The sequence below is a fragment of the Capra hircus genome, chromosome 7 (assembly GCF_001704415.2).
Source record: "Capra hircus breed San Clemente chromosome 7, ASM170441v1, whole genome shotgun sequence".
In the NCBI taxonomy this organism is placed as follows: domain Eukaryota; kingdom Metazoa; phylum Chordata; class Mammalia; order Artiodactyla; family Bovidae; genus Capra; species Capra hircus.
Window position 1 is genome coordinate 2,412,217 of NC_030814.1, and position 25,999 is coordinate 2,438,215.

The window sequence follows — 25,999 nt, forward strand, 5'->3', positions numbered from 1 at the left end:
CTTTCTTACTCTTCTTTCAGGCTAGTTCCCATCTGGACCACAGAGGTCTGCCGTGTCTACTTATTTGCCTGGGCTTCTAAGACCTGAATGTGAAGGTGCCCCGTGTCTTTACTCCCTTGGGAGACCAGGAGGGTGCCTGCGGCCTACGTAGACGGTGCAAGTCTCTTGTCTCAAGACGTTATTGATTTTCTGTGTAAACCAAGGAACATCAGCCTCTTTTCTCCTCTATTTTCTCCACTACAGTATTCGCTCTCATTCTTTCCTTATCTTTAAATCTCAGTCACCGACGCCATCACCCTGAAGATACCCTGGATCCAACTGGGGCTGGACCCCGGCAGTGCCTTTCGCTTTCTTACTTCACTTGGTATGACAGTCTCCAGTTGCACCCATGTCATGGAAACAGCGTCATTCCATTCTCTTTCAGCCCACTGTGTGCGTGGACTGCGTCTTCTGTGTCCAACTGCCTGCGATGGGCTCAGGCTGCTTCCCTGTCCTGCTGCTGTGAATGCAGGGGCACGTTTCTTTCTGAGTGAGGGTGTTGCCTGGGTGTGTGCCCAGGAGCCAGCTGTCATCTGTGTCCACCGCCTGCGATGGGCTCAGGCTGCTTCCCTGTCCCAGCTGCTGTGAATGCAGGGGCGTGTTTCTTTCTGAGTGAGGGTGTTGCCTGGGTGTGTGCCCAGGAGTTGGCTGTCATCTGTGTCCACCTGCCCATGATGGGCTCAGGCTGCTGTGAACGCAGGGGCACGTGCATCTTTCTGAGTGAGGGTGTTGCCTGGGTGTGTGCCCAGGAGTTGGATGTAGTCCGTGTCCACTGCCCCCGTTGGGCTCAGGCTGCTTCCCTGTCCTGGCTGCTGTGAATGCAGGGGCACGTGCGTCTTTCTGAGTTAGGGTGTTGCCTGTGTGTGTGCCCAGGAGCCGGGTGTAGTCCGTGTCCACCGCCTGCGATGGGCTCAGGCTGCTTCCCTGTCCTGGTTGCTGTGAATGCAGGGGCGCGTGTGTCTTTCTGAGTTAGGGTGTTGCCTGGATGTGTGCCCAGGAGCCGGCTGTCATCCATGTCCACCCGCCCCCGATGGGCTCAGGCTGCTTCCCTGTCCTGGCTGCTGTGAACGCAGGGGCGCATGCGTCTTTCTGAGTTAGAGTGTTGCCTGGGTGTGTGCCCAGGAGCCGGCTGGCTGGACCATGTGGTGACGCTGCGCTTGGTCTTCTGAGGAGCCCCGTCTTGTTTTCCGCAGTGGGTCACCCAGTTATGTTCCCACCAACAGTGGCCTCCCTTGTCTCCACACCCTCTCCCGCACTGACTTGTACACTTAACAATGGCCATTCTGACTGCTGTGAGGTGGCACCCCACTGCAGCTTTGATTTGCATTTCTCTGATAATTAGTGATGCTGAGCATCCTCATGTGCCTGTTGGTCATTTGTTTTTCTTCTTTGGAGAAATGTCTATTGGGTTGTTTATTTGTTGTTGAGTTGTATGAACTGCTTGCATACTTTTGAAATGAAGCCTTTGTTAATCGCATCATTTCCAAATATTTCTTGCCCTTCTGTGGGTTGTGTTCTCATGTTGTTTTTAGGTTCCTTTGCTGTGCAAAAGCTTGTAAGTTTGATTAGGTCCCCTTTGCTTATTTTCGTTTTTATTTCTATTGCCTTGGGAGACTGGCCTTAGAAAACACTGGTATGCCTTATGTCAGAGACTGTTTTTTCTATGATCTTTTCTAGGAGTTGCATGGTGTCTTAAAGACTCAGGTTTATGTCTTTCAGCCACTTTCAGGTTGTGATGAGAGGGTGTGTTGTTCAGCGCTTTGTGAAGTTAACATGAAAGCCTGCTGAAAGCAGCCCCTCACGGCCTGCCAATGACCTTCATGTGTGCTGTGCTTAGTTGCTCGGTCCTGGCTGCCTCTCTGTGACCCTGTGGACTGCAGCCCGCCAGGCTCCTCTGTCCGTGGGATTCTCCAGGCAAGAAAACTGGAGTGGGTTGCCACGCCCTTCTCCAGGGGATCTTCCCGACCCAGGCATCAAACCCAGGTCTCTAGCATTACACACAGATTCTTTACCATCTGAGCCACCAGGGAAACATGTCTTTATTCTATGACATGCTAAATTTAGGTCTGGCTCTTACAGATATTGGAATTAGAATTTTGAATTAAAGTATTTGGTAAATACTTTAGTCAGCTTGAAATTCAACTAAAATATGCTCTGATTAAAAGGCAGAATTTTACGGGCATAATTACTTAGCAGTAAGAGAGATTTTAAAGGCCATGTAATATAGAGAATCTGGCAAACAGGATTAAGAACACATTCTAGAGACTGGATTTTACTGATAAGTATTTAAGGCTCCCTAGTCCAGCATTGGCTCCCTTATAGGGCTGCTGTAAGAATCAACAAGAAGGTGCTTAGCAATGTTTCATTATCTAAGAAAATGTCTCCATTTAAAAAAAGATTACAGTCCTTTCTTTCATCTTGTGATTGCTCTCCTTAGGAATATAGCCTCAGAGTAATGACCACCCCAGACAAGAACCGCTGTGGAAAATAGCAGGGCTACCATGTTCTGTGGATTTTGAGGAGTGGTGGGATTCCTCAAAGCTTACCAGCACTTCTCTTGCCAGCACACGGGAAGGCAGACTAAGGGTGAGGCTTAGTATCCCTGAAGTATTAAGTTAAAAAACTACATTGCTGGAAACTAGAACAGCTTAGTCAACGTCTTACAATGACAACTACCTGCACATATCTATTCCATAGCATTGCTGACATGCAAAATGCAAAGCAGGTTGTGGTGTCTGGATCCATCCCAAGTTGTTTCCAAAACAATTATATTCCAAAGCTTGATCTGGAAAACATTCGGTGGTTCCTCAAACACTTAAGCACAGAATTACCATATTCCCTAGTGTGTACTCAGAATTAATTGAAAATAGGTACGCAAATAAATCCTAGTATACAGATGTTTAAAGCAGCACTATTCACAACTGCCAAAAGGTAAACATCGCTCAAATACCCATCAATGGATGAACGGATAAATAAATTGTGGTAGATACATATAATAGAATATTACTGAGCTATAAAAAGGAGAAAAATAATAATACAGGCTATATAACATGGTTGAACCTTGAAAACCTTATTTTGCTAGGTGAAAGAAGTCACATACCAATGGTCCCATGTTCTATGATTCCATTGATATGAAATAGGCAGAACAGGTATATACATAGCAACCAAAAGCTGGTCTGAGGTTGCCAGCGGTTGGGGGAGTAACTTCTCAATACGGGTGTAAGGCTTTATTCCGGAGTGAGGAAGATGTTTTAGAACTAGACAGAGGCAGTACTTGTGCAGCTCTGTGAAGGCACTAAATGCCCCTGAACTGTTCACTTTACAGCAGTCAGGTTTACATCACATGAATTTCGCCTCAAAGCTTTTTTTAAATTACCTGTCTTTAATTTAGACTTTTGTAAATACTTTGTATTAATTTTTCATGATGAAGTACTTTTCACTTCAAATTAACAAAGAATAATTTTATGATATGTTTTAAATTTGATTTTTATTTTATGTTGGAGGGTAGGTGAGTCAAAATGTCCTTGCAAAGTGATTCAGATATGTATACATACAGATTCCATCTCTCTCTTCCCAAAAGATTTATACAAGTTCCAGAGACTGAGATGCTAAGAAACCATGTCAGTTTTTCAGAGTGAGAAACTACAGACTTAGTAGTTTAGGAACCTAACATCAGATGAGGTTATTGGACCAAATATAAGGCTTTCAAAGGAAATGGTCCAGAGCCACACAACACTTTGACTCTGGGTCTAATCTGACTATTAAAATAGAAATAATCTTTTTCTTGGATCACAATAGAAACTTTCAGATGCACACTCACACTTAACAGTGCTTGTAACTCTACCCATCTTTTAAATCTAGCAATCTTACACACAGAAATCTGATCAATAAAATTGCTGAATTAAGTCTGTCCTCAAGGGTGCAAAGTCTGAACTCACACACACCCCGTGTGCTGCCCCTCAGCTGATTCTCGCTTGTGCTCTGCTCTGCTCTGGGCCCCTGCCCGTGACTGTTTCATGCTGATGGAGTCCACTTTGACCACCAGAAAGGAAGGGTCTCTTCTTACCATAATTAAGCGCTTCTGGTGCCGTCCACTTAATGGGGATCTGCTTCAGGCCAGAAGATGAATACACACCACCGTCCTCTTGACGAGACATTCCAAAGTCACTGATTTTCAGCACGTTATTCTCACCTACCAGGCAGTTTCTTGCAGCAAGATCCCTAGGTCACAATAAGACACAGAAAACGCCGTTCACATTGATGACTTCCACACTTCGCATGTGCACATCTGCAGTGTGCTCGCAGTGAGGTTAAGAATGCATATGAGTTTCCAGTCTTTCTTTCTGTCACAGGTAAACATCACCACGAGAACACGTGTGCATGCGGCCCCCGCATGCTAATCTAGGCGCCGCAGGCATCATTTCCACTGAAACAGAAAGCGCTGATTCTAGGGTTGAGAGAGAAGCCACAGGAGAGGCTACGCAGACGCGGTATCACGCCTCTCTGACTGGCTGTCCCAGAGCCGCACTAACAGAACTTTCTGGGACAAGGGCGCATGCGGCCCCGCGGGCCTGTGTGTGCTGGCTGGCAGGCAGCACGGGCCACGCGACTACTCAACACGTGCAGTGTGACGGGTGCGATGGGGAAACTGAGCGTTCACATTTTCTTATTTTCAGTTAAATAGCTGCGTGTGCCTTTGGCAGCGCACCCCTGGAATTCCCAAAGGCTGGAGAATGGCTGAGGTGCCAAAGAGGCTGATGTCTTTCTTTTCCTCTTTTCCCATTTTGTATCTGGGATACACAAAACCCTCCCTGGTGATCTGCCCTGCCTCTCTCACCTTGTTCTGCGTGTGTACTAAATTGACTAAGTTGCTTCATTTGTGTCTGACTCCTTGCGACCCCATGGACTTTAGCCCGCCAGGCTCCTCTGTCCATGGAATTTCCCAGGCAAGAATACTGGAGTGGGTTGCCATGCCCTCATCCAGGGGATCTTCCTGACCCAGGGATCGAACCTGAGTCTGTTTCGTTTCCTGCTTTGGCAGGGGGTTCTTCACCACCAGCGCCACCTGGGAAGCCTCTATTGTGCTCCGGTGTCTCCATAATTGCTTATTCCAGCCACACTCCACTTTGTTTTGTCCCCAAACACAGGACAAACCCCCTGTACATGACAAGCTGATTTCCACAGCAGGGCTTGGCACTTCGCTATTCCCTCTGCCTGGAGTACTCGCCTTCTGGGCTTTCGCATAGCGCGCTCCTCTTCATTCATTCTTAGCTCAAATGAGACTTCTGTGAGACTTGCCAACCTGCCCTGCAGCTAGCTCCAGCCATAATCTAAACACTGGCCAATGAGATATAAGCAGAAGAACTGTTTAGTTTCTTTAAAAGAAAAGGGAAGTACCCATTACATTCCTCTGTCAGAGAACTCTATCCTGACCTCCCTTAACTGATAGAAGGGTGGTGGTTAACAAAAGAGACCAAGTCTGCACTCTAGTTCTAGTGGGAAGACAACCAATAATCAGATTCATATATGTGATATAGATGTTTACATATAGACATAAATAAAGTATATGAGCATGCACACACACAGAATATCAGAAGAAAGGTCAAACAATGTTGAGTGTTAAGAAAAAGAGCTATATAAAGGGAAAAAGATTTTCAAGAGGGAATCCTATTTTAGATAGGTTGTTAGGAAAGGTCTCTTTGATAATGTGATATTTGATCAAAGACCTGAAAGAAGCTAAGGAGCAAGCCATGGGGATATCTAGGTGAAGAGCATTCAGGGTAGAAGGAATAGTATTTATAGATACAAAGGCCCTAAAATTGGCCCATACTTGGTATATTCAAAGAACGTCAAGGAAGCCAGCAGAGCTGGAGTGGAATGAGTAAGTGAGAAGATAGATTTAATCAGAGTGAGCCAGGACCAAATCATGCATGGCTTTTTGATACTAAGCCCCTTGGATTTTATCAGCTAGGAGGTAGGCGGGGTTCTGCACACAGGACTGACACAGCGTGACTTAGGTTTTGAAGGATGATATGCTACGTGTGGAGAGTGGACTGGCAGAACCAGAGAGCCCAGTTAAGCAGCTTATCTGCGAAGTCTAGAAGAGGCGATGACGGCCTGCACTAAGATGCAAGTGGTGGAGGTGGTCAGAGCTATCAGATTCAGGATCTATTCTGAAAGTACAATCAGGAGGACTTGCTGATGGATTGGATGTAGACTGGGAGAGAAAAAGAGCCGCGGCTGACCCAAGGCATTTGGCCTAAGCAACTGGGAGAATGTGGCTGACAAGGGAACGGGGAACTGGGGGAGAACCAGATTCAGAGCATGGCAGACACAGCTAGCTGCTCCCTACTGTCCATTTAATCCTCTTTTTTAGCTTCCCCTCTGCCGCTCCCCCCACCTTTTTGAGCTGAATATATTGTCATTCAGCTAAAAACTGCTATTTGTCCCAACTTCCCCTGCAGGGAGATCTGGCTGTGATCTAAGTTCTGGCCAAGGAGCTGCAAGCAGAAGAGCTGTCTAGGATTTCTAGTAACCTTCTTTTAGAGGGAAGGACCGTTACATTTCTCCCTCCCACCAACGAAAAGGGGAAGCACACTAAAGCTGGAGAAGAAACGAGACAAGGGGCCCAGGTCCCTAATGACAAGTGTGCCTGCCACAGACAATCTGGACTGCTGATCTTTGTATGTCTAGATTTTTTCTTTTAAATGTGTGAGAGAAATTCCTATGTCATTTAAGCAATTTTTGTTTCTTACATTTTTCTTTTTTTGGGATATATGTGTGTTTGTGTTACGTGCAGTCAAAACTAACTCCTACTGCAGGTGGGGAGCCTGGTTTTGGACATACGGAGTCTTAGCTGTTGGGTAGGCAGTTGGGTGTATAAGTCTGGAGGTCAGAAGAGAGGTCGTGGAGCTGTCCACTTTCAGGTGACACTTGAGGTTATGGGATTAGAGAATGCTTTCACCTAGAGAGTGCGTGTAGAGAGGAAGGAGGATTCAAGGACTGCGCTCCAGAGCGCTCTGTGATCTAGAGAGGGACTGAAGACAGAAGGCTGAGGAGGAGCAAGTGAGGCAGGGGGGGACCAACAGGGGAGCTGGTGTCCTGGAAGGCAACTGAGGAAGGCTTTTCGAGGAGGAATCGGGATGATGAGCTGGCCACGAGATTCAGTGGGGTCTAATGAGACTGACAAGTGTAGTCTCAGAAGCGGTAGGGATGGCGTGACTGGCGCATGTTTGAAGAGGATGAAAGAAAGAAGTGGAGACAGGGAGGGTTAGCCGCTCTGAGTCAGTTTTCTATAAAGGCATATCGAGAAATGAGGAGGTGACTAGAGAGGCTTTCAGGTCACAGGGGTTTCCCCTCTAACTTGTGCAGACAGTAATACTCGTGTAGGGAGGGTAGGCTAATGCAGGAAGGGGAGGTGGGCATTGCTGGTGTGAAGCCTTTGTGAAGAGGTGGTGTGCTGTTCAGAGCTACACCCCAGTGCCCAGAACAGCACTGGGCACTAGGAGGCGCTCAGCAGATGTCTGCTGAACGCACACACGCTGCTTTATTCCAGGAGTGATCCCTGCTGAAGGTAGGGTGTCTGTTCTGTGCTTTCCTTTGTAATTCTTTCCTCCTGAGGAACAATCAACAACCTGCTTCTCTTTCAGCTGAGATGGTTTTATATATTTATCTTTGGAATGCACTTCTACATATCCAACATGAGCCAAGACTTCTGAAAAATTGTAGTCTAATTTATACAGTTGGTCTTGTAACATAGGAGGTACCTTGAGCACTGACTTTAGCCTTAGCTGACTGGTAACATGGTATTTCCTCAGGCAGTTAAATTAGCCTCGTACATCTTTGTAGGAAACTTGGGCAACAGCACCTGAAGACGTTCAGGAAGGAATGTGGCATCTTCTACCTTACTAACTTGGTAAGATTAGCTTTATTTATTAGATCTAGTTTCACAATGGAGAAGCTTAGAAGCCCAAGGTTAAAATTAAATCACTGACTCGCTTCCCAGTTCTGTGGAAGATGAGGGACTCTGGTTTGTGGCTAGACAAAGTGAGCGGTAGTAGAATGCTGGTTCGTTCTAATCTGTAGGAAGGGACTTTTCTGTAAAAGTCTGTGTGCCTGAGCTGTGTGCTCAGGAATGCCACGACCTACCTGTGGCCTAGATGGCCTGAATGCAAGACAGCTCTGTGACTTATTTGACTGTCCTTGGGAAAAGAATCTCAAAAAAAGAGCAGATATATGTATATGTATAACTGAATCACTCTGCTGTAAACCTGAAACTTATGCAACATTATAAATCAACTATACTACTGTAAATGTTTTTTAAAAACTAGATCTGGAAATGCAAAGTTCTAGAATAATCAAAGCAACTTGAAGAAGCATAAAGCTGAAAGGACTCACCTAACCTGATTCTAAATATCACTAGAAAGATATCATCATCAATACAGTTAAGTAGAACAGATATATTACAGATCACTGGAGCAGAATAGCGGGTCCTGAAATGGATCACAGACATGTGGTCACCTGACCGGACAGAGGTACGACGGACCGCAGGGCACACCTCCCAGTCCTGGCCAGGGGACCGGGCGACGCCCCCTCAGGGCCAAACGCCATTTCTCTCGGTCGGAATGAGCTGCCATTCAGCGTGGCTGTTTAGGCATGCACAGGGTTTCGGCGTTGGACCTTTCCTCAGAATAAAGCCTGTGCTGCACAACGACATACGCTGTCTTCACTGCAGCGCCGGCGTGGGCTCTGTCCTCTGAAATGAGGATTTCAGTTCTATGAGGGATGAAGCTAAAACTAATTTAGAGATACCTTCAACTCAATGTTGTGGGCTGCACGAAGTTCAAGTGCATGGAAATGGTATCTCTGGGCATACTCTATGAATTAAAATAAAACCTCAGGCCTTCAGGCAATAAGCATGCACTGCATCCTCACCCTTTGCCTAATAGTCTAAAAAGTATTAAAGGAGATAGGAACCACAGATGCAGTCTTTGGGCTGAGAAGCTGACAATCTAATTTGGGAGATAAGGCAGACACACACCTCTGTCCCTTCTCTCCTCTCTGTTCATTTCTTTATTTAGCTCCCAGCTGCCTCACCCCAAGTCAGACACGGCAGGAGACTAATGCTCCCTGCCTCTCCCCACCTGAAACTGCAGGAGAGCAAGTCAACGTGAGCCAGTGTGCTACCGACTGCAAATCCTACAGGAATTCAGGGATGGGGAATCTCCTAACAGGCTGGCGTGGTGTTCACAGAAGGTAACTGTGATGCTGGGGAAGACTGAAGCGGGAGGAGAAGGGGACGACAGAGGATGAGATGGCTGGATGGCATCACCCACTCAATGGACATGAGTCTGAGTAAACTCTGGGAGTTGGTGATGGACAGGGAGGCCTGGTGTGCTGCAGTCCATGGGGTCACAAAAAGTCGGACATGACTGAGCGACTGAACTGAAATGATGGGAGATAACTTGATCTTACCGGGTGCAGAGGAACAGCGCAGTGAATGCTACTGGCTGCCCAAAGGACACGGAGCTGTTCCACTTAGGTCTGCTGCATAATCTTACCTAAAGATTCAAACTTTTAACTGTATACCAAGGGTCTCTTACAAGCTGTACACAGCATGAGACAGGCTAATTAGGATGAAATGGGCACAGAGAGCATTCACGGGAAATCCGGTGCAGCAGGCACTGGAGATGAGCACATTTCCTTTGCTCTCTCTGGAAATTACAGCAGTGAGCAGCTTGCTCTGGAGCGATGCTGCCTCTCAGAGCAAATACTGTGATGAACCAGGGACAACCAGGAGGCTGGGCCAGTGTTCTCCTTTGCTGGCTGCTTTATCCCAAATGCCATTCGCTGCTTGCAGCTAAGATTAATCTCTCAGTAGGAAAGGAGTTAAGAAATATTTGCTTCTTTTCCCACTAGGTCTGGATAATTGTTACTGTTTAGTCGCTAAGCCGTGTCCAACTCTTTGCGACCCCAGGGACTACAGCCCGCCAGGCTCCTCTGTTCATAGGATTTCCCAGGCAAGAATATTGGAGTAGGTTGCCATTCCCTTCTCCAGAGGATCTTCCTGACCCAGGGACTGAACCCACATCTCTTGCATTGGCCGGGAGATTCTTTACCACTGAGCCACCAGGGAAGGCCCCGGTCTGGATAAAACTGAGTCACAAATAACTCTCGGCACTTAGGAGGAGAATACCTGAGATCTCCTCATTCTAACACAGGGCGGAAAGCCATAACCCGGGGCGGGGGATAAAGGAAGCCGACTTCATGTGCCTCATTATGCTCTGCTAAAGAACAGGATTCTCCTATCTTACTACTGCACAGCATTTGCGTCAGTGATGGCTGCAAGCACACTTGGGGAGCATTATAGAGGAGTAGCTGAAAGCAGCAACTCTGAAACATTGCATCGGTGATTCCCTAGCTCTTGGACGTTTAGAAATTTACTCACGCTTAGCCTCAGTTTTCTCATCTGTAAAGTAGGAAGTATCTGCCAAAGATTGTTGTGAAAATTATGTGAACTGTTTAGCACAGCAATTGGAAAACAGCAGTGAGACTTGAATTTTAGTCACAAAAACTGTGTATTGGAGAATTACTGCCTTCTCCTCCCTTCTAATTGGAATAACTGTTTGACCACCTTTCTATTTATATAAACACAGAAGCCATTCAATTTAGTTCTCCTAACAGCAACAATTTATGTGGCATTTGCTAAATGTCAGGGACTATGTTAAGCTCCTTTCATAAAAGCTACTTAATTCTTCTGGTTACGGTAGGGATGACCTCTGTCTTTATACAGGAGATGAACCTGAAGGCTGGAGGGTAAAGTGGCCTAGGGCTGCAGGGTCAGTAGGGGGCTACTGAGGTCCGGCCTCAGAGCCTGCCATGCTGGCCCCCTGCCATCATGCCTCTCAACATGCCTCGCGCTTCTCTTCCAGAACGCAATCCCAGTACACACCCCGTAATTCGCAGCCAGTGGCTACAGCTTCCAAATTTTAAACAACCCAAGAGTTAAAAGTTGATTACCTTTAAGAAAGGAAGTGACACTCCACTCTCCCCTCTGAAAAGGGAGGGGGACCTGAAAAACCTGTTTTTGGAAGAAGCCAAAAGTCAGCAAATGGTTTGAAGTGTCCACTGGGAGGGGGAGGCGGGGCAGCCTGGAGCGGGGACCACGCCACGGCCGCCGCTACTGAGCCGACAGTGATGGGACCAGAGATGAGGCAAAAGAGAAGCGACCAGCCACACCCTTCTGCAGACCCCACGGTGCGTCTTTCCACCTCGGAATCCCCTTCTCTTCCTTTGAATAAAATCCATGGGAAGGTGAAGATCTCTCTCCATGCCTCATTTTCAGGCGCACCTGTGACTTCACTCCCCACCTCGTTCCTCAACCTCCCTTCCCCTCACAGCTTCCTGCACCACACTTCCCACCTCTGCCTCGGTGAGCTCTGTGCCCCCATCACTAATGGGGCACTTAGTTCTAAAAGAAGAGGCCCCAAAGGAAGGCCCAGCTGCAGAACTGTGGACATTAGGCCCATTACTAAACTGTGTTTTTCCTGTTCCTTTGAGAAACCGCTGAGTGCCATGCATTCTGGGGGGCAGGAAGGAAGGCGCTGCTCCCGTGCGTGCAGACAGGTGAGAGGGAGAGGGTGTGATGTGTGTCTCTGCTGAGGCCTGCCCCAGTGCTCGGCGGGCTGGTACAGTGAGAGCCACGGGCTCCTGAAATCCCTGGCCTGCTGCCCGTGGGACACTTAGAGGCCTCGGGATCTGAGGCGCCTCATTTGCTTAAAGCCTCTGCAAAAATGCAAACATGCTACCTGTGGGGAGGGAGGTACATGAGACTTTTAAATCACATTTTGGCATAAATTACTCCAGTAGATAATTGAACTGATGTCACACAGAATCTGTGTGGACAGAGGAGCCTGGCAGGTGCGGTCCACAGGGGCGCAGAGTCAGACAGGCCTGAGTGCGCGGCGGCACAGCACACAGAAACTCACGATGACGGCGTGGGCCTGCTCCGACAGTGGGGAGAGAGCAGGCACAGGCTGAGCACCCAGAGCAGACCACGGAGAGCTGGCCTGGCCTGGGTGTGGTGGGCTCCCGGGGGCGGGCAGGCCTGGCGCTGTTGAGTATGAGTGTGCGGGGAAAATCAGCCTGCTGCTGCTGAGCCGCTCAGTCGTGTCCGACGCTGTGCGGCCCCGTGGACTGCAGCCCGCCAGGCTCCTCTGTCCACAGGATTCTCCAGCAGGGGCACTGGAGTGGGTGGCCAGGCCTCCTCCAGGGGACCTTCCCCACCTGGGGATGGAGCCCGCGTCTCTTACGTCTCCTACACTGGCAGGCGGGTTCTTTACATGTGCCCCCTGGGAGTGCAGGCGTAACTTCTAAAAAGCTGTCCAGGGATTGCCCTAGGGAGTTTCTTCTAAACCAGGTGACCTTCTCTCAACAGCACAGCAGGGTCAGCCCTGGAGGCTGGAGAAACGCGGCCCTGGGCTGTCCATGGAGAGACAGAGGCTCTGCTGACTTCCCTAATGAGGCTGCTGCGGGTGAGCTGGGCCCTGAAACTGCTCCCTGAGAGCTGGCTGCAGGAGAGCTGCTCACGGAGGCCCCGGAAGCCACCTGCCGTCACCAAAATGGACGTGGGGGGCGCACATACCTGGACTTACTCTGGCTCTTTCATCTCCTTTCCGTCAGCAACTTCCCTGTAAGAGAATCCTAGCTGGATACGCGCAAGTATGGACTAGGCATATTCTTTCCTTTAGCTTATAGACAATTCCTAGATAGTTAGAAAGGGAACTCATACCACAAATAGGGATATTGAAAAAAAACCCAGAACCACAAACACGCAGTGATAACACCTGCTTTAGTCCTCAATGTACCTGAAAAACCCAAGGGGAACTTCCTTTGTCTTTAAGTACTATGACTAATCGGGATGGTTTATTGTTATGAACCTCTGTCTGTATAGTCAGAAATGTTGCTGCTGCTAAGTCGCTTCACTCGTGTCCGACTCTGCGCGACCCCATAGATGGCAGCCCACCAGGCTCTCCCATCCCTGGGATTCTCCAGGCAAGAACACTGGAGTGGGTTGCCATTTCCTTCTTCAGTGCATGAAAGTGAAAGTGAAGTCACTCAGTTGTGCCCGACTCTCAGCGACCCCATGGACTGCAGCCCATCAGGGTCCTCCATCCATGGGATTTTCCAGGCAAGAGTACTGGAGTGGGGTGCCATTGCCTTCTCCAGTAGTCACAACTAAGCATCTCTTATTCATAACTTTCTACTATCACTTGAGGGCCACATGATGATGTTAGATATCAAAATGGTAGAGACTACTACAAATTATAAATAAATACTGATCTAAAAGTGAACCTATTAATAAAGAAACAGTCTAGTCAAGAAGAACTGGGGCATGGTGGGCAGTGGGGAAGACAAATGAAAAAACATTGACGGAACGTAAATACCGAAAATCTCTTTAGTTCACAGAAACATACCAAATCCCAGTGGGGAACTCAACAACAAAACAGAGCTGTCCTAAGCATGCACAGTTAAGGCCAAGAGATACCTGCCCTCCACACTTAGTCTCAGTACTAATGGCAAGAGCCTCTGCTCGTAAGACTATTGGAAGGGAGATTTTAAAAACATCCGCCCTCTCCTGTTCTGACAGTAGGAGAAAGAAGCCACTTGCTTAAGTGACTAATGATAAAACCTACGCTACACTTGGAGGCAGCTAATTCCTCTGAGCAACAGATAGAAAGTGACAGAATCACTCCTTACTGAACAGTCATCAAGATAACAGCAACCATTTGTTGAATGTTTTATATTTGTCAGGTACTGTTTTAAATCTTTTTCAAACAATTCATTTCCGGTCAATACTCAGCTTTGTGAGTACTGATCTGAAAATGAAATACATTTCAGACTTTTCCAGGAGCAACAACGAGAACACCTCCTCTGCCAGGGGTTCTGGACCAGGAGTTGGAGACCTGGGTTATCACCAGGGCTTTCCTTAACAAGCCGTGTAAACGAATACCCCACGCATCATTTTCCTGGGCCTCGGGAATGAGAGCACCAGTTCTTGACTTTCTTGAGTGTAAGTCTTCCACATAATATGCAACCATTTTATGACTTGTTGGTACCACATTTACCCTGATGTGAGAGTTGTATTTTTACAATGGCTGACAAAGAAGATACAATATAATGAAAAAGCTCCTAAGGATTCAAAACTGGTTTGAAACAAATCTGCATTCCATCGATCACAGCAGTAAAATGGAACTGCATAGGGCCATACACAGACACATTATCCCGCCTCAAACGAAGCTTGAGGCGCCCCGGACACTTGCAGTGGCTTGGAGGAGCCGGTGGCCCGTGGTCCAGCACACGGCAGCCAGTGCATGGCCCTTTCCACTGTAATGCTCTGTAAGCTATGGTTAAAGGCACTGTCCGCCTGTAACTGGCTGGATGAATTCACCACACAGGGATGCTCGACGGTCCTGGTGAAGGGCTTCCTACCTTTCCATCACAAGCGTGAACGCCAACATTGATGAATGAGGGCTAGTTATAAGTTACAAGCTTGACTCAAGAAAACACACTTCCTGACCTGGTAAGAATAAGAGTGACTACTTATTTAGCACCTCGTATGTGACAGGCATGATACAAGGAGCTTAACCTATGATCCCTAACTGCTATTTAAATGTAGGTAGTTCAGTTCAGTTGCTCAGTTGTGTCCGACTCTTTGCGATCCCATGAACTGCAGCACGCCAGGCCTACCTGTCCATCAACAACTCCGAGAATCCACCCAAACCCATGTCCATTGAGTTGGTGATGCCATCCAACCATCTCACCCTCTGTCGTCCCCTTCTCCTCCTGCCCTCAATCTTTCCCAGCATCAGGGTCTTTTCCAATGAGTAAGCTCTCCACATCAGGTGGCCAAAGTACTTTAGTTTCAGCTTCAGCATCAGTCCCTCCAATGAACACCCAGGGCTGATCTCCTTTAGGATGGGCTGGTGGGATCTCCTCGCAGGTATCTCTGTCTTAAATGTAGGCATCACCAGACTTCCTGGTGGCTCAGGTGGTAAAGAATCCCCCTGCAATGTGGGAGACCTGAGTTCGATCCCTGAGTTGGGAAGATCCTCTGGAGATGGGCATGGCAGCCCACTCCAGTATTCTTGCCTGGAGAAGCCCATGGACAGAGGAGCCTTGTGGGCTGCAGTCCACGGGGTCGCACAGAGTCGGACACGACTGACACTATTGTACCAATAAAGAAACCAAGGCGCAGAGATTAACTAACTTGCTCAAGGAGATAGTGGACACGCAGCTGAGTGTGGAATCTGTCTTGCTCAAAGCTTGCATGCTTCCAGTATTCTACAATGCCGAGTATCCTTTTGGTTCCTTTGAACGACTGTTTTTATCTTGACAAAACTTAAGCTCGGCAGCCCCTGAGTAGACAGACTTCTGCCATCTTGCTCCTGAGCCTTGATGAAATAGAGCTCTGCTCAGTGCTTAAGCTCCAGAATACCGACTATACTGAGGACTAAAATACGCGTTACCTTTGCTATTCTATTGTCCTTTCCTGCATAAAGGCACATGACAATTATAAAGGCACAGAACGATTCCCCCAAACCATTTGTTATTGTTTATGTTTCACTGTATCACACACGGCCTCACACTGGCACCTAAATTCAGACACTAAAGGCACTTAAAGAAGGAGAGCAACTGTGTATAATCTGTGACACACAAGGTGTGTCAAGACCATTTGAATTTTTATGGTCTGCAAAACGTCCGGATACTAATGAACTCACACACAATAATCACGGTGGAATGCACCTCGATGCAGATAGCGAACCATCCACAGACAGTTAACTCTTTGCAGGACTATGTTCTCTGTGCAGGGAAGGCCACAGGCTTTGCACTTGGCCGAGAAAGCCCATATGGACTGCGTCCCCCCAGCACCCTGTCCCCACTTCTTCCACCCAGACACAGCTGTCGGTCAGACCGCACAGCTGTTGCGGTCTGGTGATGCGTGGGAGCCTCTCAGGCCGCACTCTTAGTCGAGCAGGAGGACGGCCGTACCTGGCGTAGGAACACGGAGTCCCCTAACCACAGCAGGAGCCCGTGTGCACAGGGGAAAGATCCCACCCTGTTCGCTGTGGCACCAGGCCCTTTAACGAACACTTTTCACTATTTATAGGAATTCAAGAGAAGTAATGACTTCCTTTCATGTGTCTCAACAATTCTTTCCTTGCCTCCCATTTACATTCCTTTCAAATGCCATTTTCATTATTCCCATTTCAGTTCCTAATGTTGTTTTCTAGGTTTATGAAGTGATATCCCAGGTGGCTTTTATTATAAACTTTCCTTCAGCCCTATGATTGCTTTCAGTATATGAAATCCAAATAAGGAGAGCCAGACTTATGAATAAGATCTACTTTAAAATAATTCATTTTTTATCTTGAAACAAAGATCTGAAATTCAATTTCTTTTCTGTCTCTCTGTATTTTCTTTTCATAGTCAGGAGAGCTTGCTTTATCTTAGCTCATTTTTAATTCTGTATTATGTTTGATAAGACTTCATTTTTATGGTATTATATTAAGACTTGTTTCATATATGTAACTGTTTTTCTCATATACTTCTACAAGGTAAAAGGTTTTTGAAATATTCACCAAATGTCCTCCTATGATTAGTTATTATTCGTTCCATGATTCTTTGCAGTAATCCACACAAAATCTGCATTTTGCATTCATGAAGGATTTCTTGTCTAAGCAAATATACCTCTGCATACACATGTGTTCTTTTAGTCTCTTAATGAAATCTGTATTTACCAACTTGCACACCGCAGTTAAACAAAAGTGTCTGAAAGACTCAAAGTGGACAAAATAATAATTTATATATGTGTAAAGCCTATCATGCCTGAAGGAGTCCACATGTTTTTGCAAATTACAGTCCTCTCCAGACTCTGAGAGGAAAATGTGACAGCTGCTTTGACAACATTCAGGACAGTGCACAGCAAGGGGGCAAGTCAGGGCGGCTCTTGCTGAATCTTGGCAAAATTACATTGAAACAGTCACCTATGAGGCAACTTAACTGGGACACAGGACTTTTAAAGTTCCATGAGATACCAAATTATTCTTTTGGTGCCATCAGTTGAATCTTAGCTGACATTAGGTAGTAGCTGAGCCTTTCAGATTATTTAAAGTATTTCTAAAGCAAAGGAATTAGAGGCTGCATTTGCAAACAGACTGCCTTATTAAGACCTTGCTACTCTGGCACAAATGTCCACTAATCTGACACTGAACGCATGCCACGAGCCTGGCACGGATCCTGAGACTGTGACGCCAACCTTTGTGATGACAGTGACGGCACAGGGAAGAAATAATCTCGGGATTATGATCTGGGAACTGATTAAGGAAACCAGTACTTTGGCTACCTCATGTGAAGAGTCGACTCATTGGAAAAGACTCTGATGCTGGGAGGGACTGGGGGCAGGAGGAGAAGGGGACGACAGAAGCTGAGATGGCTGGATGGCATCACCGACTCAATGGACGTTGTGTTTGAGTGAACTCCAGGAGTTGGTGATGGACAGGGAGGCCTGGTGTGCCGCAATTCATGGTGTGCTGCAAAGAGTTGGACACGACTGAGCGACTGAACTGAACGGAGTCTGTTACACAGATGAGTTTCCAGGTTCTAACAACCCAGCATTCTATAGTTACTGCTTGATAACGTACAAAAACTTCTTCTGCTCTATATCAAAAAGACATGCTTCTACTTTACTTTGTATTTTTAAAATTACTATTCCATTAATCTTAGAATCTAGCTATAAGATGTACACAAAAGAGAGTATCCATCCATGCACTGTATGCACCTATCAACCAGTGAGCTCGCCAATGGTTCAGCTTCTCTTTACTAAGGCATTAATAATTGCCAACATCCGCTGGATCATGGAAAAAGCAAGAGAGTTCCAGAAAAACATCTATTTCTGCTTGATTGACTATGTCAAAGCCTTTGACTGTGTGGATCACAATAAACTGGAAAATTCTGAGAGAGATGGGAATACCAGACCACCTGACCTGCCTCTTCAGAAACCTGTATGTAGGTCAGGAGGCAACAGAACTGGACATGGAACAACAGACTTGTTCCAAATAGGAAAAGGAGCACGTCAAGGCTGTATATCATCACCCTGCTTATTTAACTTCTATGCAGAATACATAATGAGAAACGCTGGACTGGAAGAAACACAAGCTGGAATCAAGATTGCCAGGAGAAATATCAGTAACCTCAGATATGCAGATGACACCACCCTTATGGCAGAAAGTGAAGAGGAACTAAAAAGCCTCTTGATGAAAGTGAAAGAGGAGAGTGAAAAAGCTGGCTTAAAACAACATTCAGAAAACGAAGATCATGGCATCCGGTCCTATCAGTTCATGGGAAACAGATGGGGAAACAGTGGAAACAGTGTCAGACTTTACTTTTCTGGGCTCCAAAATCACTGCAGATGGTGACTGCAGTCATGAAATTAAAAGACGCTTACTCCTTGGAAGGAAAGTTATGACCAATCTAGACAGCATATTAAAAAGCAGAGACATTACTTTGCTGACTAAGGTCCATCTAGTCAAGGCTATGGTTTTTCCTGTGGTCATGTATGGATGTGAGAGTTGGACTGTGAAGAAAGCTGAGTGCCGAAGAATTGATGCTTTTGAACTGTGGTGTTGGAGAAGACTCTTGAGAGTCCCTTGGACTGCAAGGAGATCCAACCAGTCCATCCTAAAGGAGATCAGTCCTGGGTGTTCATTGGAAAGACTGATGTTGAAGCTGAAACTCCAATACCTTGGCCACCTGATGGGAAGAGCTGACTCATCTGAAAAGACCCTGATGCTGGGAAAGATTAGGGCAGGAGGAGAAAGGGATGACAGAGGATGAGATGGTTCGATGGCATCACTGACTCGATGGACATGGGTTTGGGTGAACTCTGGGAGTTGGTGATGGACAGGGAGGCCTGGCGTGCTGCAGTCCATGAGGTTGCAAAGAGTCGGACACGACTGAGTGACTGAATTGAACTGAACTGAATAGGTACTGGGTCTTCTGCTGTGTGCTGCAGGTAAAGACAGCCCAATTCCTTCTCTCAGGAATCTCGATATTACAAGAAATAGCTATGCAAGTACACACATTACAATGTTGGAGGTGACAAGTCTGCAAATCAGGAGTGGGCTCTCCAACGTGGTATGAAATCTTGGCTGACTTACGACTGTGATGAGCAGAACGTGCAGAAGCAGCAGTGTGAAGCTCTGGAGTGTGAGCCTTAAGAGGCCTTGCAGCTTCCACTCTCATTTTCCTGGAACACTCCAGACACTGTGGAAAAAAGCCTGGGCAAGATGCATCTAAAGAGAGAGGGGCACAGCCTCCAGTGGGCAGGGAGGCCCAGGCCGTGTGAGTGGGGCTGTGTTAACCCTCCAGTCCCAGTCAAACTGTTAGGTGTCTGAGGCCACATGAGTGACCCTGGGGAGAAACGCAGAAAACCATTCAGCTGAGCCAGCCCAGACTACCAACCCAAACTGGTGAGACAGAAAGGTAAGAAATGCTGTTTTAAGGCACTCTGTTGGGGACGGAATTTGATGAAGCATTAGACAATGGGAATAGCAGATTTATTAAGCATTTATTAGCACTGAGAGTGAAGAGAGCTCAACAGCAAGGGAACAGGGGCGGGCAGGAGAGCGGAGAGCAGTGCTCGCTGCTGAGGGAAAGCCTACGGCTGCTCCCTGCGGCTCCTCATCCGCCTGACGGAGCAGCGCAGGCATCTTCTTACCGGGGCAGCTCTTTCTCCGGGCTTGGCTCCTGGTCCTCTGCTTTGAACTTGTTTTTTCATCTAGCTTTTTATGGGCCACAGAGCTTTTATGGGCTGAATTTTTCCCTTTCAAGTTTTCTCTTTGCACTTATGACCACCAGGCTCTTTGATGAGCGTGTCTTCCAGACGCGGCTGCTCTGTGTCCAGAAAATGACACTGCCAGAGGGCTCTACCTGGTATCATCTCTTTACGACCAGTCACTTCCAACTGGGTATAACAGAAAAAAAATAGAGTATCTGGCAGGTGGAAGCTAGTTCACTTAGAGACACACTTCCCTGGGACACTTTGAGGGAGTTCTGCTCTCAGAACAGATCAAATCACAGTGAGGGATATAGGCAATGATGCCCCTGAGTCATCAATAAAGGTGATAACTCTGGGGAAAACTTGGTATCAGAAAGTAGGAGAATGTGATAGGCACTTTCTAACTATTTCCATGAAAGATATAAAATTGACAAGGAGAAGGCCAAGGGATAAATTGACTTGCTTCTCTCAAAAAGTATGTAATTTGCACTTCCTATTTGCCAGGCACTCTTCTAGGCAAAACAGTGACAAGACACACAAATTTATGTTCTTATGAAACTTAGGCTCCTTTGGCACAAACTAGATAAATGATGCATTATCAAAGAGGATACATCTAAAAGAATTACTCAAGGACATATTTGACATAATGTAAAAAATGGCTCCATAAAAGAGGAAGATGCAGTGTGCAAAAAACAGCAGAAGCAAGGACATGAGCGACACGATTATGTCAGCATAACTGTTGATCTGTGCCGGACTCATGTTGATGTGTGGCAAAACCAACACAATAGTGTACAGTAATTAACCTCCAATTAAAATAAATAAATTTATTAAAAAAAAAAAAAGGTTCCTAGACCTCTTCAACATGCTAAGTGGAAGGCAGAAGATGGGGGTGGCTAGGATGATCAGCGCTCAAGGCGTTGGCCTGCTTCCACGAGAGAAGGGGACTACGGTGTAAAATGCTCAGGGGTGAGAAGTGCACGTGAACGTGAACTGAAGCGACAGTCACTCAGTGTCCGCCTCTTTACGACCCCACAGACTATGTGTTCCGCGGGATTCTCCAGGCCAGAATCCTGGAGTGGGTAGCCTTTCCCCTCTCCAGGGGACCTTCCCACCCCAGGGATGGAACCGGGGTCTCCTGCATTGCAGGCAGATTCTTTACCAGCTGAGCCACAGGCAATTGTGGCAATAATGCCACCAGAAAGCAGAGAAAGAGCACCAATAAGAATAAAAAGAACTGCATTTCTAAAAAAGTAGAATTCACCAAAACGACACATTACTGATCCTAAAGGGGAAATACATCAAAGAGTGAAAACAACAGGAAACCCAGACTCATTATGAGCGAAGGTACAAAGCAAAAGCAGCCCGATTCCACATGAGCAGAGGCCTGGCTTAGAAGGGGCAGTGTCTAAAGCCTGCGGCGGGCGGGGCGCCAGCGAGTCAGCAGGGGGGAAGGGGGGCGGGGACAGGAGCGATCACCAGAGGGCGAGCAGAGCGGCCGCCCCGTGTTCCCAGCAAACAGCCGCCGAGACACGGGCAAAGGAAATGGAGGCCACCTCTGAGTGCTTTAATAGTTCTCTCACTAATGGGAGAGACGGCATTCAGATTCAGTCCATGAGGAAACAATCAGAGTAATTACGGGATCCCACACTGTCCCAGTGTGTGGCCTGACTATTAATCGGGAGTGATGTCATTCTGTGGAGAAGCTGTGTCTGTCTCACTCTCAGCTCCCTGAAGCCTGGGGCCCCTGGGGGCACCTTATCGGGAACAAGTCTGTCTCTGAGAAAGAACCGGCAAATCTTCACGAGGCCTTTACAGCTGGAATCTCAGAACCAATTATCACGATTATTGTCAAAGCTATAATAAATAGCTTAGGTTTTCTGCAGTTTAGTTCTTTTGGTGACTGATTCTATTAATATAATAACAGGCAAATCTCAACTATTATGCAGACGGTTTTATTTTCTTAATGTTTCTATAATCCATTATATTAGCTATAAAATAGATATGTAAATTTCATTAAATTGCCATGTGCTAAACAATAAAATGATTATGTAAAATCATACCAGGCAACCAAACTATTCTATAAAGGTTTTATTATCCATATTCTTGATTATATTTATGTCAGATTATCAAAGTATATAGTAAGTGGCAGCTATGTTTTCAAAAGAATATTTTCTTTAAAACTGAATTTTATATACTAAAAATAATTTTGTTCTTTTTTCTGATGGTAGTGGAAGAGTAGATGTTTATTTTTATACCAATATCCCCAAATTTTTTTCTGCAAAACTTGCCATACCAAAGTTCTCTCCAGCAATAACAAAAAGAATTCCTCTCATGCTGAACGTGGAGAAGGCACTGGCACCCCACTCCAGTACTCTTGCCTGGAGAGTCCCATGGACGGAGGAGCCTGGTGGGCTGCAGTCCATGGGGTCGCTAAGAGTCGGGCACGACTGACCGACTTCACTTTCACTTTTCACTTGCAGGCATTGGAGAAGGAAATGGCAACCCACTCCAGTGTTCTTGCCTGGAGAATCCCAGGGACGGGGGAGTCTGGTGGGCTGCCATCTACGGGGTCGCACAGAGTCGGACACGACTGAAGTGACTTAGCAGCAGCAGAATGCTTAAGTAATAATGGTTCACGAAGATGATTCAAAGATAAAGTTTTCCTGGTCCAAAGGATATGTGGCATAAAGATAAAGGCCACACTCAAAGAAAGGATGTTATTTACTAAAAACTCAGAAGTATCTATGTGGTTTAATAAAATGCCAACGGTGTACCAGAGAGTGCCAATCAGTGGGTAAACATTTTAGTTGACTGTGTTATTAAGAAAAATAACACTGGAGAAAGTGGGTCCAAATTATTTAAGAGATGAAACAGCAGAATTTCTGTGCATAGGGATTTTTAGGGTGTTAGCATAGAGAGAGATGATATGACTTGTTATCTGGGAATGTTAAAGGGGCAGATGACTGGCGCAGCAAGCATTTCCTGGCACCAAATACGTGGCAAGTACTGTGCAGTGTTAGGAAAAATAGGTTCTGTCTTCAAGGAGTTTATCAGTAACAAGCCATGCTGTTGGAGAGATGGCAGAGGGCTAGAGGGCAGGGTGGGCGCAGACAAGAGGATGGAGCACCCCAAAATGCTGTAGCCTTGCAGACAGCCTCGCTAAGGGACTGCAGACTTGCCAGGGCAACTATCCAGACACAAAAACGATGTGTGACGTAGCCGGGAAAGAACATCTCTCAATCTTACCCTCACACACAGGGTCAACTGAATCAGTCTTCCAGGGCTATCAAATCAACATAATGGGGTTTTCTGAACTTCGCACTGAGTTCTAGTCAAATTAAAATATTTGCTTGCTAAAAACTTTAAAGGGTTATTTCAAGCCCTATGTACATCTGAACCTTTGCATTTCACCAGGCAAATAAAAATGTTTTGAGATTATTTTCTAAAAGATGGCTTGAAAGAGCTATGTATAGGACACCTAAGGAAATATTTTTGGTACTGTAGAGTCAGAGGAACGGGAAAAGGCAGACAATCAAAAAGGGATTTCCATTGTATTTTGACCTCCAGGAAGGGACAGGACTGGAACTGGGAGTCCCCAGAAGATGACAGGATACGTTCTGACCAGAGGGTGTGCAGAGCCAGAAACAGGCAGGTAAGCAGGTAAAGAACCCAAGGAGAAGGGTGAGAAACGGTGAGAAAGCACGGACAAGAAGCAGGAATCGTGCGGGTCTTAGGTCTGAAGACAAGAATTAAACCGCAAAATTTTTAAAAAGAAAAACATAGGAGAAAACCTTCACAACTCTGGTTACAAAGGAGTTCTTAGACATGCCACCATAAGCGTGATCCATAAAAGCAGAAATTGATGGACTAGATTTCATTAAAATTAGAAACATCTCTTGAAAAGAAGACCAAGGAAAGAGCAAGCCACACACTGAGAGAAAAAAAAATTGTGAAATTTCTGTCTGATAAAGGAATTTCTTTCCAAAAAGTAACAAATGCTTATAACTCAAAGACAAAAGCTTGATTAACAAAAAAATGGGCAAAAGATTTGGACAGTCGCTTCACAGAAGACGTAAGAATGGCAAATAAGCACAAGAAAAGAGACTCAGTATCATTAGTCCTTAGGAAAGTAAAGTAAAAATTAAACTCATAATGAGATAGCACTGCGTTCCTACCAGGAAAACGGTAAAAAGCCTACTGGCAACAAGTGTTACCTACTGCAGGGGTGAAGTGCAGCTGCCCTGCAGAGTCGGTGAGCACGCAGAAGTAGAGCATGACTTGGCACACAGTCTGACAGTTCCTCAGAACTTTTCCACGCAACCCAGTCATTTAACTTCCAGATATTTACCCAAGAAAAGCAAAAAAATATTCACACAAAGACGTATATGAATATTCATAGCACCTTTGTTTATAACAGCCCCCAAGTGGAAATAATCCATATGTCATCAAACTGGTAACTGGGAAAACAAACTGTAACATAAAATGGAATGCTGCTGCTGCGTCGCTGCAGTCGCGTCCGACCCTGCGCGACCCCAGAGACGGCAGCCCACCAGGCTCCCCCGCCCCCGGGGTTCTCCAGGCAAGAACACTGGAGTGGGTTGCCATTGCCTTCTCCAATGCATGAAGGTGAAAAGCGAAGCCGTCACTCAGTGGTGTCTGAGTCTTAGCGACCCCATGGACTGCAGCCCACCAGGCTCCCCCGTCCATGGGATTTTCCAGGCGAGAGTACTGGAGTGGGGTGCCATTGCCTTCTCTGTCAACAGCGTTGTTTTTAGTGAAAAAAACTAGAACAAAAGACTAGTATATATTCAGTTCAGTTCAGTGGCTCAGTCGTGTCCGACTCTTTGTGACCCCATGGACCACAGCACACCAGGCCTCCCTGTCCATCACCAACTCCCGGAGTCCACCCAAACCCATGTCCCTTGAGTCGGTGATGCCATCCAACTGTTTCATCCTCTGTCATCCCCTTCTCCTCCTGCCCTCAATCTTTCCCAGCATCAGGGTCTTTTCCAGTGAGTCAGCTCTTCGCATCAGGCGGCCAAAGTATGGATTAAATACTCTCATTTACCTGAAGTTCTAGGAAAGGATGAGCTACAGGGAGAGAAAGGACGAGCGGCTCTCAAGCTGGGGCGGGAGCAGGGGCCTGAGCCCAAGGGGCACCGCAGGCCTCAGGGTGCTGTGCGCACTCTGCTGGCAGCAGTCTGCACACACGGGGAGACTGGCCAAACTGTACCCTCAAAACGGGTGCTTTTTCTTGTCTTTCTATCACCATAAAGATAATTAAAGATATGTAGGGCATCTTAAGATACTTACAGGTGTATTTTGTCATTTTTAAGTTAATGGTGTTATTATTAATAAAGAACTTGGGACAGCATGTTACTTTGGGATGTCTTTATACGGGATTTCAAAATAATTAAGGGACCATACAGTCAAATAGTTTATTTTTAAGTTAAACCAAGCAAATAAATGTATTAAAACATTGTCTCTCCTTAATCTGTGAAAGCGCTTCCGAGGGTAAGTGTTCTGCTTTCTTGACTATCTCGGTGAGATTTTCCTTCAGTCATTTTCACAAGAACAGCATCAGTGTTTGCCCAGTATTTGTTAGTGAAGGAGTAAGGCTTGGAGGAGAATTTTGTGGCTCTTAAATGACTTTTTCTAATGCTGAGCAGCTAACTGGTCTTCATGGCACTTATAGTTTCTTTTGTAAGAAGAACTTTTCTTACAGGTCTTTTTTTGGTAAAATAGTCAAATGAAAATTCAATAAACTACCTCCGTATTACTTTAAGGATTGTTGTTTAGTTGCTAAGTCATGTCTGACTGTTTTGCAACCCAATGGACTGTAGCCTCCCAGGCTCCTCTGTCCCTGGGATTTTTCAGGCGAAATACTGGAGTGGGTTGCCACTTCCTCTTCCAGGGGATCTTTCCACCCTGGGGACAGAACCTGCATCTCCTGTATTGCATCTCCTTTACTGCTGAGCCACCAGGGTAGCCTATTCTAAGGATATTATCTCATAAAAGTGGTGTCTATATTAATACCCAAATGAAAGTCCTTTATTTTCCTTTAAGAGCTTAAAATGCCAAATTCTTACCAAAGAAGCTAAAAAGTAGAACTCTTATGGCTTG

At 46.3% G+C, this 25,999-nt stretch overlaps 1 protein-coding gene across 4 annotated transcripts in view; it reads right to left on the reverse strand.

Annotated features, from left to right (window-relative positions):
- FER (FER tyrosine kinase) overlaps nucleotides 1–25,999 on the reverse strand; it is a 465,560-nt gene that overhangs the window by 9,238 nt on the left and 430,323 nt on the right. For all 4 annotated transcript variants that reach the window (XM_018049986.1, XM_018049985.1, XM_013965817.2 and 1 more), the window contains one exon: nucleotides 4,106–4,260. In XM_018049986.1, the coding sequence (XP_017905475.1) occupies nucleotides 4,106–4,260 (155 nt within the window). The remainder of the gene's footprint in view (nucleotides 1–4,105; nucleotides 4,261–25,999) is intronic.